The following is a 16,617-nucleotide window of genomic DNA, read 5'->3' on the forward strand; positions in this document are numbered from 1 at the left end:
CATCGTTGGTTTGCTTTTGTCACCACCGACTGTTCTTTCGTTGTTGTTGGGCGCCTACATCTTCACTGCTAGCTGACCTGACTGTTGCCGACTGGTTTCTTCACCTCCATGGTTATGCAACTTCATTACATTTGATTGGTGGCATCTTTACTACCACTGACATCTTCCGTTACTTCTGATGAGCAATTTCGTCTTCATGTTGGTCATTTCATCTCCATGCCGACTGCGTCAGTTATTGCCAATAGACAATTTTGACTATGACAGAAGGACAAGCTATATGCTCAGGGGCTCATCAACTCAAGCGTGAGGATTATATCTCCAATTTGGACTTGTTCCGGATACATTCCACATGGATTCATAGTCATGAGTCTATTTTCTATGCTCAAAGACTGGACCAATTATTATTCCCCGTAAGGGCTATCAACCGAATACTTGCGCCAGTCGGGATTCAATTATTATATTTATTTTGGAGTATCCCATAAGGGATAATCATTCAGATCAGAAGCTATTCATATGAGCTACACTTGGTCTATATTACCCGGAAGATTTATTACTCGGGAGCATGTTACATGCGTCATCCTTTAAATGGTGTCGAAGGCATATTTTTTGGCCTAGGCCTAATATGTCTGCAGCCCATATTTTCAGGTGTGGCCTGTCACGTTCTTTTAGGGACTTAGGCACTTTTCGCTTAGGCCAAAGTGCGCGTAATCAAGTGCCCAATACCTTAAAATCCTTTTATACCGCAGTTACTCAACTTTTTAGGAGTTGGTACAATGCATCTTAAAAGGTGTCAAACAGTAAAGCTTTATATAGCTGGCCCGCTGACTTTTTTATATAGTCATGGTGCTGTTTGGGTTTTTAAGCAATTGATTGGATACAATATCATTGCTTTTTGCCACGTAAGTGTGCATTTTTATTGACCAATATTATGGCTTAGGCTGATTATATATTGTGGTCATTTTTCAGGCGGTTGGTAAATCCTTTATGAGTTTATTTACTCGGATTTTATACCACATATGCCATATATTTCCAGGTGTGGTGGGACCATGTGTCTTCTAGGGACTTAAGCACATCTGTTAAAGCAGTGTGCGCATGGCGTATGCCCAATACTTTGGAAATTTCTTTATTCACAACATACAAGCTTCTTTATAGCTATTTTGCTATGTGAATTTTCAATGATGTAGTCAGCTTTAGGTTGCACGCATCATATTTTACAAAGCAGTCGGTATATCACTCGGATCATGTTATTCAGGGATTCACACCGCATATGCTATATATTAATATTAAGTCACTTGTTTGACTACGATTATCAAAACCACTCAGTTGGTGCATCTATTAGGTACATCTACTCGATGCACCTGACTTTATTTTTCAGCCCTCCACAGTCTTCATATTTGGTAAAAGTACTCGGGAGATCATGGCGAGGATGATTGAAGCACTCGGCTTTGGAGTAATCTAGTTCGAGAGAAGATTATCTTTCCGACTGTGAAGGTCTCAGGGGCTACTGTGGAGATTATGGGTACCCCATACCCACACGGCATGGTTATCCGACTAGTCATAGGGGATAGCTTATATCTATGGAATATGTAACCGATCATGACTTGGGTATTACGTTTCCTTTTATATTATGAAGCGGCCTAAAGTCCTGATTTGATAATATTGTAAAATAGATTTAGGAAACCGATACCGTATGGGTTAAGGTTTCTATCTTGTAATCCTGCCCCCCATCCTATATAAGGTGGGCAGGAGGCCCTCTAGGGGGCATGAGACAACCTGATCGTCAGATCAATACACACTCGGCGGATTCAAATCCCCAAACAGGAGTAGGGTATTACCTCTCATCGAGAGGGCCTGAACCTGTCTAAATCCTTTGTCTCTGCATCCATCCACTTTTAGGTCTCGTGCGCTACCCCTTTTATTATTGCCGAATTCATGTTTCGACAATAATCATTAAAACAGCATCAACAAAAAGATCTAATTATCACGAGATTTCTTCAGTACGAGCTTTGATCATTTGGAAAGGCAAAGCAAGGGGTCCATGGCCACGAACTCCTGTTCGGAAAAGGAAAAGACCAGGATGCATAGCATAGCAGTGAGAGAGTACAATTAATGATCGATAGCAAAAGGACGATGCGACGCTACATGAAAACCAAAAAACCACACCAGCACACACATGCATCAATCGGCATTATTGACGAGTGAGGACCCCGGGCATGTAATCGTCCCGTCCTCTGTGGAGTGTGGATCCAGCATATTGATTCCAGATTCAGATTCAGCTATGCACCGAATCGAAACGACGTTGGTTGTAGCGTGCTGCGTGCATCGTCACTGTATGGTGGTGGTTGGTCCAGGTACGCTCGCTCGAGATTGGAGAACCAACCGGGCGGGCCAGACGGCGGTGGGGCCGCGCGCGCGGGGGCCATCTCCCCGTCGCTTTTGCCGTAAAATCCACCGTCCCGTCCCCGTCCCGCAGAGCTGGGCCACCGGTCGACTACTCATACATGTCGCTGTGTCGACTGCTCGTTTGCTACTTACGCCGAGCGGCGCGTGCCCCCGCCATGTGACGGTTTTGGAGCATGTACTGTACAAACTAGTAGCACAAGCCAGCGGCAGTGGAGTTCTCCCGTGGCCAGACAGCGCGCACCGCAGAGTATTACAAGTGGCGCGCTAGATGCTGCATGCTGTCTGCTGCTCGGCCGTTTCCTCCTTCCTGCAACGATCGATCCAGATCCGGTCCACGGGTAGCACCGTGCGGTGTCTCGCTGCTTGTTCTGGGGCTTGCACACCAACGTTACACCGCACTTGTACCTTTGGGTTACGTGGCAATTAATTATCTGTCATTCGTTGTCTATGATATATGGGTCCAGTGGTAAATAATTTAATTATTCTTTGGGTTAATTATTCTTTGAGTTCGGGGTATCTCACAGCTTGTAGCTTCTGGGGCTTGCACATGCGCTTGGTTTCTTTCTTTTTTCGTCGATTTGTAATATACGTTTGTTGAGCCTATAGATGTTCTGGGATATTGTTTGATTTCGTCGATTTTACTGCACCGATTGGTTTTCCACTCAAACTGGTTTGCCATCTTTGTTCTCACGTTTTCATCGGTTTCCAAATTTCTGCTCAAACAGGTTTTCATTGGAAACAGATCAAAATTCTGTTGCTTTTTTGCTCAAAACCGGATGTTGGGATTCTTTTTTCTTTTTTTTTGGACGAGGATTAGGATTCAAATTTCGATTTGGGAATATTTATTGGTTCAAGAATTTCATTATTTTGCTGATGCACGTATCCTTCAAATGGTACTGATGTACGTTCACTTTATCAGGAAATTGGAATGGATGAGAAAGGCGGAACTAGGCTCTGTTCTGCTTTTATTATCTCCATCAGCAACAATTCAAGAAGATAATTAACGGTAATCTTCCTAAACAACTAAAGGAAGGCCTCCACAGGGAATTGAATCTGTGGTTAGCGTCATCTCGCTAGAAGAGAAGGACGAGGTAAAAAAAACACATAACATCAACATTTAAATTACTAGGATACTGAACTGTATTATAAAGTACTGATGTATAAATCATTTAACCTCCATTGTGTCATAGAAATATCGGCAAGATCAAAAATTGGTGACAAAACCTTGCTACGCTACAGAAACCTGAGCTTGTGAAAATAGCCGAACAAATATAACGATGCTCTCTCTCTCTAAAAAAAATGATGCTGTATGCAAAAATAGTTGTTTCCGAAGGTATGCAAAAATTGTATTATCCAAGTCTAATAGAGCTTCAGTTGGCAAAATGCAGGGCGGTGAACAACACCATCCTAGTTCAATTTATAGGCTGCTTGAGTCCCTTCCATAGATGAACCGCCTGCCCCAATCAGATACTACCAGCATCCTGGTGCGCCAGCTGAATTGCTTACTGCATTCCATAAGAGCAAAACGCCATTAAAAACTCTACACGACACGTCCATACATGCGAGGGAAGATGAAGTGCAGAAAGGAAGACAAGCATGTTCAGTAGGGTGGCATTATTAATACCTGGCATAGACAGAATACCATAGCCATTGGGTGCTGTGACCAACATGTATCCAATCACCCGGCAATTGAGCGGCTGTTTGCTCTCCACCCAGTGGAGCAAACTGGCCAAGGTGCCTGTACCTGTAAATCATAAAGGGCGACCATTAGGGACTGCTGTATTCTGGATGCCATGCAAAAGAAATCTCGTGTATCAGCAATATGTGACAAGATTGGTAGGCTTTTGTTTGGTTTGCTCCACCAACTTTGGTTTGGCAATGCCAATTGTTTTTAGCTACCAACCAGTTAGATGACTAATTTATTGGTGTTGTCGATTTCTTGGCATAGTTGATTGGAGTCATAAACAAAAAAAGTTCATCCGTAAATCCATATCAACATGGTCAGCAGTGTTTAAGTGCCTAATGTATGTATGCTAAGAGAGCAAGGGAAAACAAACCTGAAAGGTTTGAACCGATGACGCCCTGTGCCTCTGATCCTCAACGGACCTTCAGGGTTCTCTTCACAGTATTTCATCTTGTTGAAGCAGTTTGCCAGATAGGCTCCCTCTTGTGAAGCAACCTGAAGTGCCAAACGAAAATTCAGAATACATGAAACGGTTTGTAGATATTCAAGGACACATCAATTTGACATATAAAATGCCAAACAAAAATTTACTCCCTCCATTCAAAAGTCTAAGCCACTTTTTTTGTCACTAAGATCAAGAAATTACCTCATCCACCATGTGACAAAACCACAAAAATTTACTCCCTCCATTCAGAAGTCTAAGGCACTTTTTTTGTCACTAAGATCAAGAAATTACCTCATCCACCATATGTGACAAAACCAAGGAACTATATACATCCATACAACCAATTAGTAAGATGGTTCTTTGTGTTTGGGTCAACAATTTAATTTGGCACATAAAGACTACAAATATACCCAATCTCATTTGGAAAACATATAATGGTTTGTAGATATTTAAGGACACATCAATTTGACATATATTGCAACAGATTTCTTTCCCTATGTGCAAAGTGCAAACTCTCTAATGGTAGACATGAATAATTACCTGAGCTGTTGCTGGGAGCATCTTAACTTGCGAGTCCACTCGAGCAAGGGCTTTCTTGAATTCCTCTATGTTCAGCTCTTTTGACTCCTTAATAGCATTCCCGTCTGAATCTTTGAGTAGGTCATGGAAGTCCTTCATTTGGTTAGTTTTAAGGTACAACTCAACCTGTGGGTACCTTTCATAGATGTCGCCAAGAACATTTTTAATTTTCTTGACAGTCAAAGAGCCAGAATTGTCCTTGTCTGCTACCCGGAAAATTGAAGCAATATCTTCCTGAATATACATATCAACACAATCCATTAAGAATGTCAGAAATTCATAAACAAAAGTAGTTGACAATACATGAAATTTGTTTGCTAAACAATTACTAGCATTTATGTTAAGATGGCATTAACACTACAACAGGTAGATGCTAGATCATGTCAATCTTGCCTTTCTCACAAAAAGAATTTGAAGTAGGAACTGAAAACATCCTCCAAAAATTTTGAAGTTGGTTCAGAAAGGAACACCACGGTGTAAATCTTTATAACTATAATAGTGATATGTTTGAGATGGCTAAACAGCTTCACACAAAGTTGCAGTCTTTAAACCATAATAATTTCAGCATTTGTAATTTTTTATATTTAATCATATGAACTTATTATCAAAACAAAGACTTAGATATAATTAACTGGCAACTTAACACTGAAAAGGGCTAATTGCTGTACATAGGCCACTATTTGAAATTCAATTATGCTAGCTTAGTATTCTAGAGAGCAGGCGATGAAACATGTTAAATTATAATTATACCATAACATATCGAGATGTTCTTGCCAATGACAAAATATGGTGCATTCTTTACTTGAACAAAAAATATGGTATCTTTGCATTGAGAAGTACACACATACCATAACTTTTCTTTGAGTTATTGTCGCGCAATCACCGAGAGCATATACATCATCACATCCATGAACCCTGAGCCATTCATCAGTAGCTAGCACTCGTCGGTTTGCCTATAAATTAAATAAGTGTTTTAAAAACATAATTTAGTGTAATATGTTGAAATGTATTCTCTTATGAGTTCTGTACGAGATATACCTGACCAACTTGCTTCATGAAATCCATTATGAGGGGACGGGTTCCAATACCAGTGGACCAAACAGCCATGCCATAAGGCACAGCAATCTCTCCAGTTGCAGAATTAGTCATAGTGATAGCCTTATCAGACACCTTCACAACCTTAAAATTCGTCTTCAAATCTATGCCTGTCCTCTTGAATTTATCTTCAGCAAATTGGGTAATTCTCTTGTCAAACCTGCATATATAGAACATTAAAACTTTTTTTTGCAAAGAATATCATAAAACTGCATCAAGAAACAGAATTTTCTGAAATTTGAAGGCCTCCTACATATGTAATTATCAACTAAAATGCTTCTGATCGGTAAAACTAAAAGGGTGAAGGTTCAAAATTACTAACATAAAACTAAAAATGTGAATATTTTGCAATGGTTCAACAAGTACAACAGATCTCAAGGTCTTACATTGTAAGGATATGATCTCCAGCTTCAATTACTGAAATATTCGCATACTTCTTCACATCAGGATACAACTTTGCCAAGTCCTCATTGACAAAGTCATGAAGCTCTGCAGCAAATTCTACACCTGTTGGGCCACCACCAATAACAACAAAATGAAGATTCTTCTTCCTCTCTTCCTCAGTTAGGTTTGGAAGGGACGCTCTTTCGAAACATTTCAGGACACTCTTCCTAATTTTTTGAGCATCTTCTACTTCCTGACAGAATGCACATGACGATTCAATTCACCATGCAAAATATGTTGCAAAATTGAACAACATAATGGATATAACATACTAAAGAAAAAGAAGTTATGACGAAAGATGGAACAAGGATATTCTTTGTTTGACAAAGAACAAGTATATGTAAAGATGTAAAAGCAAGTTTGCTGAAGGTAATTCAGACATTGACCAAGAGATAAGCTGAAAGAGTCGTAACTGATAAGATGATAAAATAAAACCGAGTTTTGTTACAACAGTTAATTTCTTTCATTAACCTACTGCCTTATTAGTACTGACCTTTAGAAAATGGCAGTTTTCAACAACACCAGGGGTATTGAATGTATTAGGTCTAGCTCCAACACTGACGACCAGGTAATCATAATCTACAACAAATTCACTATTTCCATCTGAGTCTGATCTGCAGTGGATCTTTTTGTTAGTTGGATCAATCTTGTAGCACTCTGCTTCCCAAAATCTAAATGCGCCGCCTCTCTGGAAATAATGTACATGTAATATTTGTGAGAATTCTTGCATTACAAAATGATGCAATATATCAATAATATAGCTAATTGATTATTAATTCAGTAAGGTCTTACCTTTCTCACAATATTACGGATAGGCTCTACAATACTACGTGCTTCAACTGTGCCACATGTCACACTAGGCAACAAAGGTGTGAAGGTAAAATAGTTGCGAGGTGATACGACATGAACATCGTACAAGGAAGTGTCAATATTTCTCAAGAAACTTGCGCCTGCCCAACCAGTTCCAACGATAACCACCCTCTTCTTGCCAGTTCCATCATTTATTTGAAGTACTTGATTATCCTGGCAAGCATAAGTCAAAGAACCAACACTGCAAAGATATTTGAATAAAAGGTGTGTGAGAGGAGAGACTCAGAGTCCTGAAATATATACAATATAAAATATTATGAAAACTAATATTAAGAGTGCATTTGCCATCTCAGTGAGTTTTAAGTTGCATTTACTAGTTTTTGATTTGCCAATGAATACCAACTAATGAACTTATCAGAGCCATAACAGAACATGTAAATAAAAATTTCTTCCAGCTATAATGAATAGCACACCTCTGCTGCTAGTCTTCTTCACTTTCAAAACAGAAAGAACCACAAGAGAAGTATTCACTAAAATTGCTTGAGACGCTTACAAGATTTTGCTACATGGCCCAAAAACAGAAATCTGGCAATACAAATGTTATTTCACTTTTGTGATCAAACAATATCATGAACAGTATCTGCTGTGCACAATTCCAATATGATCCCGGGTTACAATAAGAAATATGAAGGACAAACCATCACCATGAATCTATCTGGGACAAACATGTCTAGCATCATGGATTAATAGCTATAGCACATTCTCTTAAGCAAAAGGGTGAGAATACAATCTGCTTAAATGCCCACTCCTCTGTCCCACAAAACCCCAATATATCTGAAGATGTACCAGGACAACGTGCGTGTCTAAATACATCTTCAGGATTGGACTTTTTATTGGACGAATATATTATTATTTATTATTTATGACGTTAAATAAACAAGTAGGACATGTTTTGGACTTTTGGTGACACAATACATACTCGTCTCCCTAGAATCGTGAGGCGGTGATTTCAATATTACAATGTCAATGAACAAGAATAATACAATCCGATTTAGACGATTGGCCAAGTAGGCACCATGGTTCCAGCACACTTCAAATAATTTGTTGTTTCACTTTCACATCACAATCACATTCTTTTTCAAGTGTCAAGATGACATAGATAATATTTTTTAGATTTCACCATAACCAATTATGAATATAAACGTGAACCAGATTTGTTAGATCTATGAGTAATTTTACCAATAAATGATCGAACTTCTGAACAACTTTTTCACCCAAATCTTAATAAACAACGTAGTGCGGTGTTTAAGTGTTGGGCTAGGTGTAAAGTAAGCGTCGGGCTACGGACTTCAGGGGCAAAAGAAAAGTTGCAGGTTGACAGATCACCACCGACTTAATTCTTAAACCGAAAAAAAAAATCCATTGAAAAGAACATCCCCGATTAAACTAATCTCATGTTTTGGAGGAAAGGCTTTAACTACTCTCATGTTTATACAGCCGCCTTGATAGAACTAGCGCAAAATCGCGACGAAAACATTTACACGGTGTATCAAAGTTCGGCAATCAAACCAAAGCGCGGACGCGCGCACGTACGGCGGCCCAACGCACCATATCCAGCGCAAGGACACGGTTGCGCACGCGTATAACTAGATCGATCAACGGGGGTGAGGTGTATATCAGGGGCGCGCGGAGCATGAGGGGGAGAGGCGGAAACGTACCCGGCGGTGAGGACGAGGAGCCTCTTCTGCCACCGCGGCGTGCGGCGCGCGGCCTCGACGGCGCGGCGCACCAAGCTCAATCCCCCCGACGCCGACATTGCGATCCGGCCACGGCCCCTACTACGGGTGGTGTGGGACGGAGCAGGGAGGAGGAGGAGGAGGAGACGAGGCGAGGCGCGGAGGCGGCGGCGGAGGAGGAGCGGTTTGCTCGCTTGCGAACACGCGGCGGCGGACGAGGGCGACGTGCCTCCTGGCCTCCCGGAGAAAAGCCTAATTATAAACAAAACCACAGGAGAGGAGAGAGAGAATTTTGTCTGCGTGGGCCGTGGAGCTTTTCCACTTTAACCCCTCATAGGTTGACCGATTTGCTTTTAAACCCCGGAGATTTGACTCTGGAATGTTGGGTAGGGATACGATTAACAATTAAATGTTTTACAGGGGGAGATCAGCAAGACAGACAAATGACAGTTTCGTACTGCGTAATAACTGCGTTTCATTTCCTTCCTTGTTCAGTCGCGGCGAACGCGTTCACACCTTGGACACGATCGAGCGGTGCACCTTGTCCGAGGCTGTCCACGTGGACGGCGCGATGTTCGCGAGACGGGTCTTTTGGCTTGTGAGACAAGAAAGAAAGCGAGATCTTTTTTTGGTCGTACCTGAAGGTTGGGGTTGAGGAGATGGGAGGGGAGTGGGGCCAGCTTTGCTGCGGCGGCGGCCCAGCTGTACCAGCACTACTGTGGCTGCGTTCTTTTCAGGGTAGTCCTCCTCGTTTTCCGTTAGCACGCTTTTCAAACTACTAAACGGTGCATTTTTCTGTAAAAAGTTTCTATACGAAAGTTACTTAAAAAAATCATATTAGTCCATTTTTTTAAAAAAGAATAGCAGATACTTAATTAATCATGTGCTAATGGATCGCTCCGTTTTCCGTAATCACTGTTGAGAAGAAGAAAGAACGCAGCCTGTGTAACAATGGCGCTATAGGGTTTTTTTATGTTGTTTTGGAAACGTGTGATGCTTTTCTTTTCAAGCACGATTACCCAGTTTTTTTTTTTTGAGAATTGATTACCCAGTTTTTTATGGCAACGTTTCATTGGAGATTATAATAATGGGTACCTTAAATAAATCAGAATTGCTATATTTCTTGTGACAAAAATTCTTGTGAAAGAATCTGTCAGATAATGTACCCTTATATTTGCTCTTATACGCTATCTTTCTTTCGACATATTTTCTTGGAAAAATCCGTCAGATTTTGCTCTTACATTTGTGCAAGTGGCATGCTATATTTATTTCGATATAAATTCTAGGAAAAACATTTTTGTTAGATTTTCTATCAAAATGTTGTATAGCTCTCTGTAAATAAATTTGTTGAAAGACGTGCGACTTTCGGTATATAAAAGTGCAACTTCAGTACTAGTAATATGCCCGTGCTAAACGCTACGGTGCAATTCTATATGTCTTTAATTATTTTTTAAAATTTCATGTTACCAAAATAATATTTTTATATGATTTGTGCATTTAAACTTTAATTAAATTCATATCGTGTATAAAATATATTTTATATAAAGTGCAATATTATGATATTACGTGGGCACAATAAAACTTTGCAAGACTTAATTATATATAAGCAATTAAGTATACAATATAAAAGGAAAATATACGCATGAAAATATGTTAAAGAAGTATAGAGTCATTCTATTATTTGTTATTTTGTTAAGAAATGCACCTATGGGAGGGACTGAGAAGAAAAAGAAAATAATTCTATAATTTTTTTCTTATCTTTTAAGATCACTATTGGTAGATAGTATTTTTTTTATACGTCTATATTGTATTTAGAGACGTGTAGTTATATAAATTATCGTGCACCTATATTTTTTTTATGGAAGGAACTGTCGTTTTTTATTTCACTATGACACACATAACATTTCACAACGGTTTTGATATAAAATATTTATTCATCTCATGCGCATCTTTTTTCTTTGTGAGTGACATAATACCACTGGTGGAGAAACCGTCTTTGGTCGGTCGCCCGAAATCCACAATAGTCTCGGTTCCACTAAAAACCGGGACTAAAAATGATCTTTAGTCCCGGTTGGTGGCTACAGCGGGTATATTTGATCTTTAGTCCCGGTTGGTGTTACCAACCGGGACTAAAAATGATTTTAGTCCCGGTTCTAAATCTGTCAGGCCTTGTCAGCCCCCCGAGATCTTTAGTCCCGGTTGGTAACACCAACCGGGACTAAAGATATCTTTAGTCCCGGTTGGTGTTACCAACCAGGAAAAAAGATCAACATAAGCTTTACTCCCGGTTGGAGTTAACAACCGGGACTAAAGATGTATTTTTAGTCCCGGTTGGTAATACCAACCGGGAGTAAAGATTCCCATGCTATCCGCGCCTTTAAGTCCCCTTTTTTTTCTCTCCTCTTTAAGTCTCTCGGTATCCGCCTCCAGCGCCTCCTCGATATCCCCTTCCTCCCCTGGCCCTTCCCCTTCCTCCTTCCCCTCTCTGCTCCCCCTTTCTATCCCCGCCTCCTCCTCCTCCTTCCCCTCTCTACTGCGGCCGGGCGGCGGCGACGGAACGAGGTGGCGGCGACGGAGCGAGGCGACTGCGCGGCGGCGGCTGGTGGGGCCGCGGCTGTGTGGCGGCGGTGGAGCGAGGCGGCCGCGCGGCGGCGGCGGAGCGAGGCAGCTGCGCGGCAGGCGGCCGTGCGGCGGCAGCGGAGCGAGGCGGCCGTGGGCGGCGGTAGGTGGGGCCGCGGCCGTGCGGCGGCCGCGCGGCAGGCGGCCGTGCGACGGCGGCCGATGGGGCCGTGGCCGGCGGCCGGCGACAGCGGCAGTCAACATTGTTTTTTTATTTGTGATTCACTGTGATGTACTTTTGTATGGACAATATTGTGATTCATTGTACATTTGTATGGATCTGTGATGTATAAGATTTGTGATGTTACTTTGGTTTGGGTTTGATTTGGGTATTTGGGGTTTGATTTGGGATATGTATCCCACTTGATTCGAGAGAAAATAAAAAAGAAAAAGAAAGAAAAGGACCATCTCACCGCCGCTACCTCTCTTTGGTCTCGGTTGGTGTTACCAACCGGGACTAAAGATCCCCTCTCTTTAGTCCCGGTTGGTAACACCAACCGGGACTAAAGATCGATCTTTAGTCCCGGGTATTTGAACCGGGACTAAAGATAACGATCTTTAGTCCCGGATTGGTAGTCCCGGTTTGAAAACCGGGACTACAGGGGGGTTACGAACCGGGACTAAAAAGCACTTCTCCACCAGTGTACACAACAATTAACCAAATGCTCCTATCTTTTAACATGTAAAGACATGTTCAGAAAGCAATTTGGGAGATGTTCAGAATGTATTCTGGAAGAAAACATATGCATATTGTTTTGCATGTGGATGTGTACAGAAAACTCATCACATAGTACAACTGAGGTGAATTGAATTACAATTTGGATCATATTATCATACTGTCAAAAAGTCACAGTAATTGATTCACATTCAGTTTCAGCAAAACAATACACATAAAAAGGCAATATTCAGATATTACTGATTCAGTCTCAGCAGAATGAACAACCAGAAAATTTGTACAGGTCCCAAAAATCGATTCAATCACAAGCAATACTGAATAGACAACATAACAACAAAGTTTCATCGAATTTGGTTGTGCATTTCACAAGCAGTATTGAATAGGCCTGAACGACATTGTTTAATGAATTTTCTCATGTAATTCACAAGAAATGTTATATTATTCTAAGGTCAAAACACAATAGCAACAATATTAAATCATGGTTCGTTCTCGGTGGGTTCATTGGAGACGTTGTCATTGTAGATCTTCATTGTTTTCTCGATGGGAGATACCAGCGAGGATCATACCCTTCGCCCACCTTCCTTTTCTCACCTTGTCCTTTTTCTACCTTCTTGGACTTGTATTCTTCCATGGAACTTTCAACACGCTGGTAGCCATCACATATGAACTGAAACATCATCATGATGGCATTCACGTGGCCATGTAATAATTCCCCTTGTTTGCTGTTTGCCTTGATGAAGGTTGCACCTTCACATCATCCTTAGAGTTCATTGACTCCTTAGTTGTGGCTTGATGTGGTGAAAAATCCTCATCATCCACATCATCCATGGATGCCATGCCTTACTACAATACAGAAGAAGTAGGAGATCAATAGGTGCAAACTAAAGTATAATAATTTCCAACACAAAAGAGATAGATTGGAGAACAATACCAAGATGACGAGTTGAAGTTCCAGCAGTCCTATGCAGCCGACAATCAGTGGTGAGTATTTTTTCTTGGTTCATACTTGTTCACCCACTCATATATAGGCTAAGGAGGATAATGTTACCTTTGTTGCTATCATGATATTTATGGAAAGATATAGCAATATTGCCTTGTATGTCTTGTGAGTTGACATGATTGAGCATGTAATACATGGAAATATTGCCAAAATAGCACCTGACAGAGATTTGGATATGATTTGCTAACCTTTAAACTGGTTCACCCACATATATATAGGCAATCAGTGATCAACAATTTTTGGACACGAAATCCATCTCAGAAACAACCATAAAATTATCCAAATAATATGGTCAATGGTAACCTTGCTCGAATTCAGAATTCGCCAAAATCAATAGACTTCAAAGTTCAAATGATCTTCAACAATACAAATTTTGTGAACACAAAGGATAAAACAACAGATATTAGTATAACTTATGCCAATGGATAAAATCTGCACATGATAAATAATAAGTGCCTACATGCATATACAACAAACTAATGATGTGACTATACCAAGAAGGAAAAAAAATTATCAACGGCAGTTGCACAACTGCAAATGGCTAGATCAGGTTTTAACTGAATAAAGTTGGCACAATCGCTGATCGTCAATGTCAACCTAGATGAATCTATATATGTTGAAAATTAACCGAAAACAATAGCTAAAAATGTTATCCTGCAATAAAAGGAAATGGTGAAGTGTATCTATTCAGAACCTTTGACATGCACAGGAAATGTCAAAATTCTGATAGGGCTTTGTTGAAGCTCAAATAGATCCATACCTACAAGCATTAATCAGTTATAGGATATACAATGGGCTCAACTCTGTTTGTCGAGGTACTCAAAAGGAAATAGCAATGCTTAGAAATATCAGTCAAAGGTGCAATGCAAAAAATGATGGTAAAATTGCTCCCAGAAAATAAAAAGGATGAATGGCAATTGATTGGCAGATACTTAATCAACCAAATGTGGAAATATCGTAGTGCAAATCATTCATGATTAAAATACAACAAAGTAAGTAATACATTATGAGCTAGATTATTACATGATATAGTGCAAATCATTCATATTTTTAGAGAATGGATCATATTTCAATATGTTTATAAAAATCTGTAGAAATTTCATTGGGAGTAATATCTCACTGTTGTACACAAAATAAACCACTACTAGATAGAACATGGAGATGCTGCATAAATGTTTGGCAAACTTGTGTTACAGCAACATAGCAGCATAAAATCCATGTGCTTCTATGCTGTTATACCATCAAATTTACAACACTCAAGATCACTCATATTTACTTTGATTTTTCTTTAATAAAGCAATTCTCAGTTGTTAAAGACGGTAAGCTTAGTAACTGGCAAAGAAATGAATTTTGTTTTGAGAGAGCCTGTTTTAATAACTTTTTCATGCAAGCATTACTGAAGCTGTGAGGGGGAGTATGCAGTACCTGATTATGCAGTCCCTCCTCTTTTCTGAATTTTGTGGGGGAGATTCCTTGCCAAGCGAGCCTATCAAGGAGCAAAAGAAGGAAAAAAATTAGCAAGATTAAGAGTTGGAAATGACCAACATCTCCGTAACGATCAGCAGACTAATTAGATCAGCATCAAAAGCAAAACATTTGATATAGTTCACTCCATAAAGAAGTCCACTAGGGCGAGAAGATATAATTTGCAGTAGTTTATCCCTTGATCCGGTTTGATCACTCCGTAAAAAAGAAAAATACCTGTAGCCTTTAAATGCGATGAAACAATGTAATTTTCTGGTGTCATAGAATTAATAACTGATATACTTGACCAAACAAGTTCCAATTCTGTTATTTCATCTACATGGTTTAGAAACAAACTTAATAAAACTCTCAAAAAAAAGCTACTAATCACTGATACCACCAAGCTAGTAGCTGAACTACTCAATAAAACACTCTATAATCGTTAACAACCTGTTGACGCGAAAAACACACACTGGCCTGGGAGATCTGCTTAGCTCCAGTGCAGGTCCAAAGTTTGGTGAGATGTGGGCGTGCCAGTCAGTTTGATCCTGCAACTGACAAGATATGCAAATAGCAGATCAATGAGCCGATCAGTTGACAAGCCCATGGAGTAATTCCAGCCGATGCCGATACCAGCCGATGGCGATAGGGTTTTGAGCAATCGGCTATATGTCCAATGTATATAATGATATGAAGGCAATCAGCTGATGATAATATAGTATAGCAATATAATCCAATAGAAACCAATCGGCTAGCAAGTCCCAATCTCTGATCAACAGGCAGCTTCTTCTGCACCGACCGATTTTCCTTTCCGGGACGAAATTGGCTTGAACTACCGACGTGGTTTTCGTCGGCATCACTGCATCACGGGCAACCTTCCTTCGAGGGTAACCTCATCCCTTCGTTTTAGTAGAATCTAAAGAATTTGTAGTCCCAATGAGGATCGAAATTGTTGTTGTCTTTGTAACACTCCTCTTTCTGCCTCTCAAGCTTCCCTTGATATTTGCTGATGATCATAGCGGCATTGGGCCGATAGCTTCTTCTATTGGCTATCCCCTCGCTTGTGTGGACCATGTTGACAGGAAAAGGATTGCCGTCGATCTCCATGGATTTCTTTGGGTCGTCGAACTTGATTCTTCCCTGCTCAATGGCGGATTGGATCTGCTGCCTGAAGACTGTGCACTCATTGGTGTTGTGAGACCTTGTGTTATGCCACTTGCAGTATTTTCTCTTCCCTAGCTCTGTAGCAGATGGAATTACATGACCAGCAGGAAGGTGGATTTGTTTCTCCCGAAGCAATAAATCGAAGATCCTATCGTCTTTGGTGATGTCGAAATCAATTTTTTCCTCCTTTCCAGAGTCCTTGACCCATTGGCACGTGACCACTCATTTGTTCCTTGCCCATTCAGCTATTGCTACCTCAGGGTCCTCATCCTCTTCGGTTTCAGAGACATATGTGCTAACATTGTTCACCTTTTTATATGCCTTTCTAGCCTCAAGAAACCTTTGCTCGTGTGCCGTCACCTTCTGAGCTAGGTGAGCTAGACTCTCGAATTCCTGGGCTGAGAACTTCTCCTTGATTGGCACCAGTAGGCCTTGGAAAGCGAGATCGGCAAGCTGGGAATCTGTTAAAGCCAAACTAAAGCACCTGTTCCTCATATC

The 16,617-nt window shown here is 40.6% G+C and overlaps 1 protein-coding gene across 1 annotated transcript; it reads right to left on the reverse strand.

The window, feature by feature from the left end:
* Window positions 1-3,542: 3,542 nt before the first annotated feature.
* On the reverse strand, window positions 3,543-9,460 carry LOC4338442 (external alternative NAD(P)H-ubiquinone oxidoreductase B3, mitochondrial). The gene is made up of 10 exons (XM_015782427.3): window positions 9,179-9,460; window positions 7,443-7,701; window positions 7,144-7,338; window positions 6,593-6,843; window positions 6,150-6,366; window positions 5,960-6,064; window positions 5,073-5,345; window positions 4,461-4,582; window positions 4,028-4,147; window positions 3,543-3,908 (listed from the first exon to the last, which is right to left on the reverse strand). The coding sequence occupies exons 1-10, from the start codon at window positions 9,274-9,276 to the stop codon at window positions 3,821-3,823; spliced, it is 1,728 nt and encodes a 575-aa protein (XP_015637913.1). The 5' UTR covers window positions 9,277-9,460; the 3' UTR covers window positions 3,543-3,820.
* Between the last annotated feature and the right edge of the window lie 7,157 nt (window positions 9,461-16,617).

The sequence above is a fragment of the Oryza sativa genome, chromosome 5 (assembly GCF_034140825.1).
Source record: "Oryza sativa Japonica Group chromosome 5, ASM3414082v1".
Lineage (NCBI taxonomy): Eukaryota > Viridiplantae > Streptophyta > Magnoliopsida > Poales > Poaceae > Oryza > Oryza sativa.

Coding starts and splice junctions, on each gene's coding strand:
- LOC4338442 (XM_015782427.3), bottom strand. CDS start 9,276: ATGTCGGCGTCGGGGGGATTGAGCTTGGTGCGCCGCGCCGTCGAGGCC. Junction 7,702..9,178: donor CTCCTCGTCCTCACCGCCGG/GTACGTTTCCGC, acceptor ATATCTTTGCAG/TGTTGGTTCTTTGACTTATG. Junction 6,065..6,149: donor TCATGAAGCAAGTTGGTCAG/GTATATCTCGTA, acceptor TTTAATTTATAG/GCAAACCGACGAGTGCTAGC.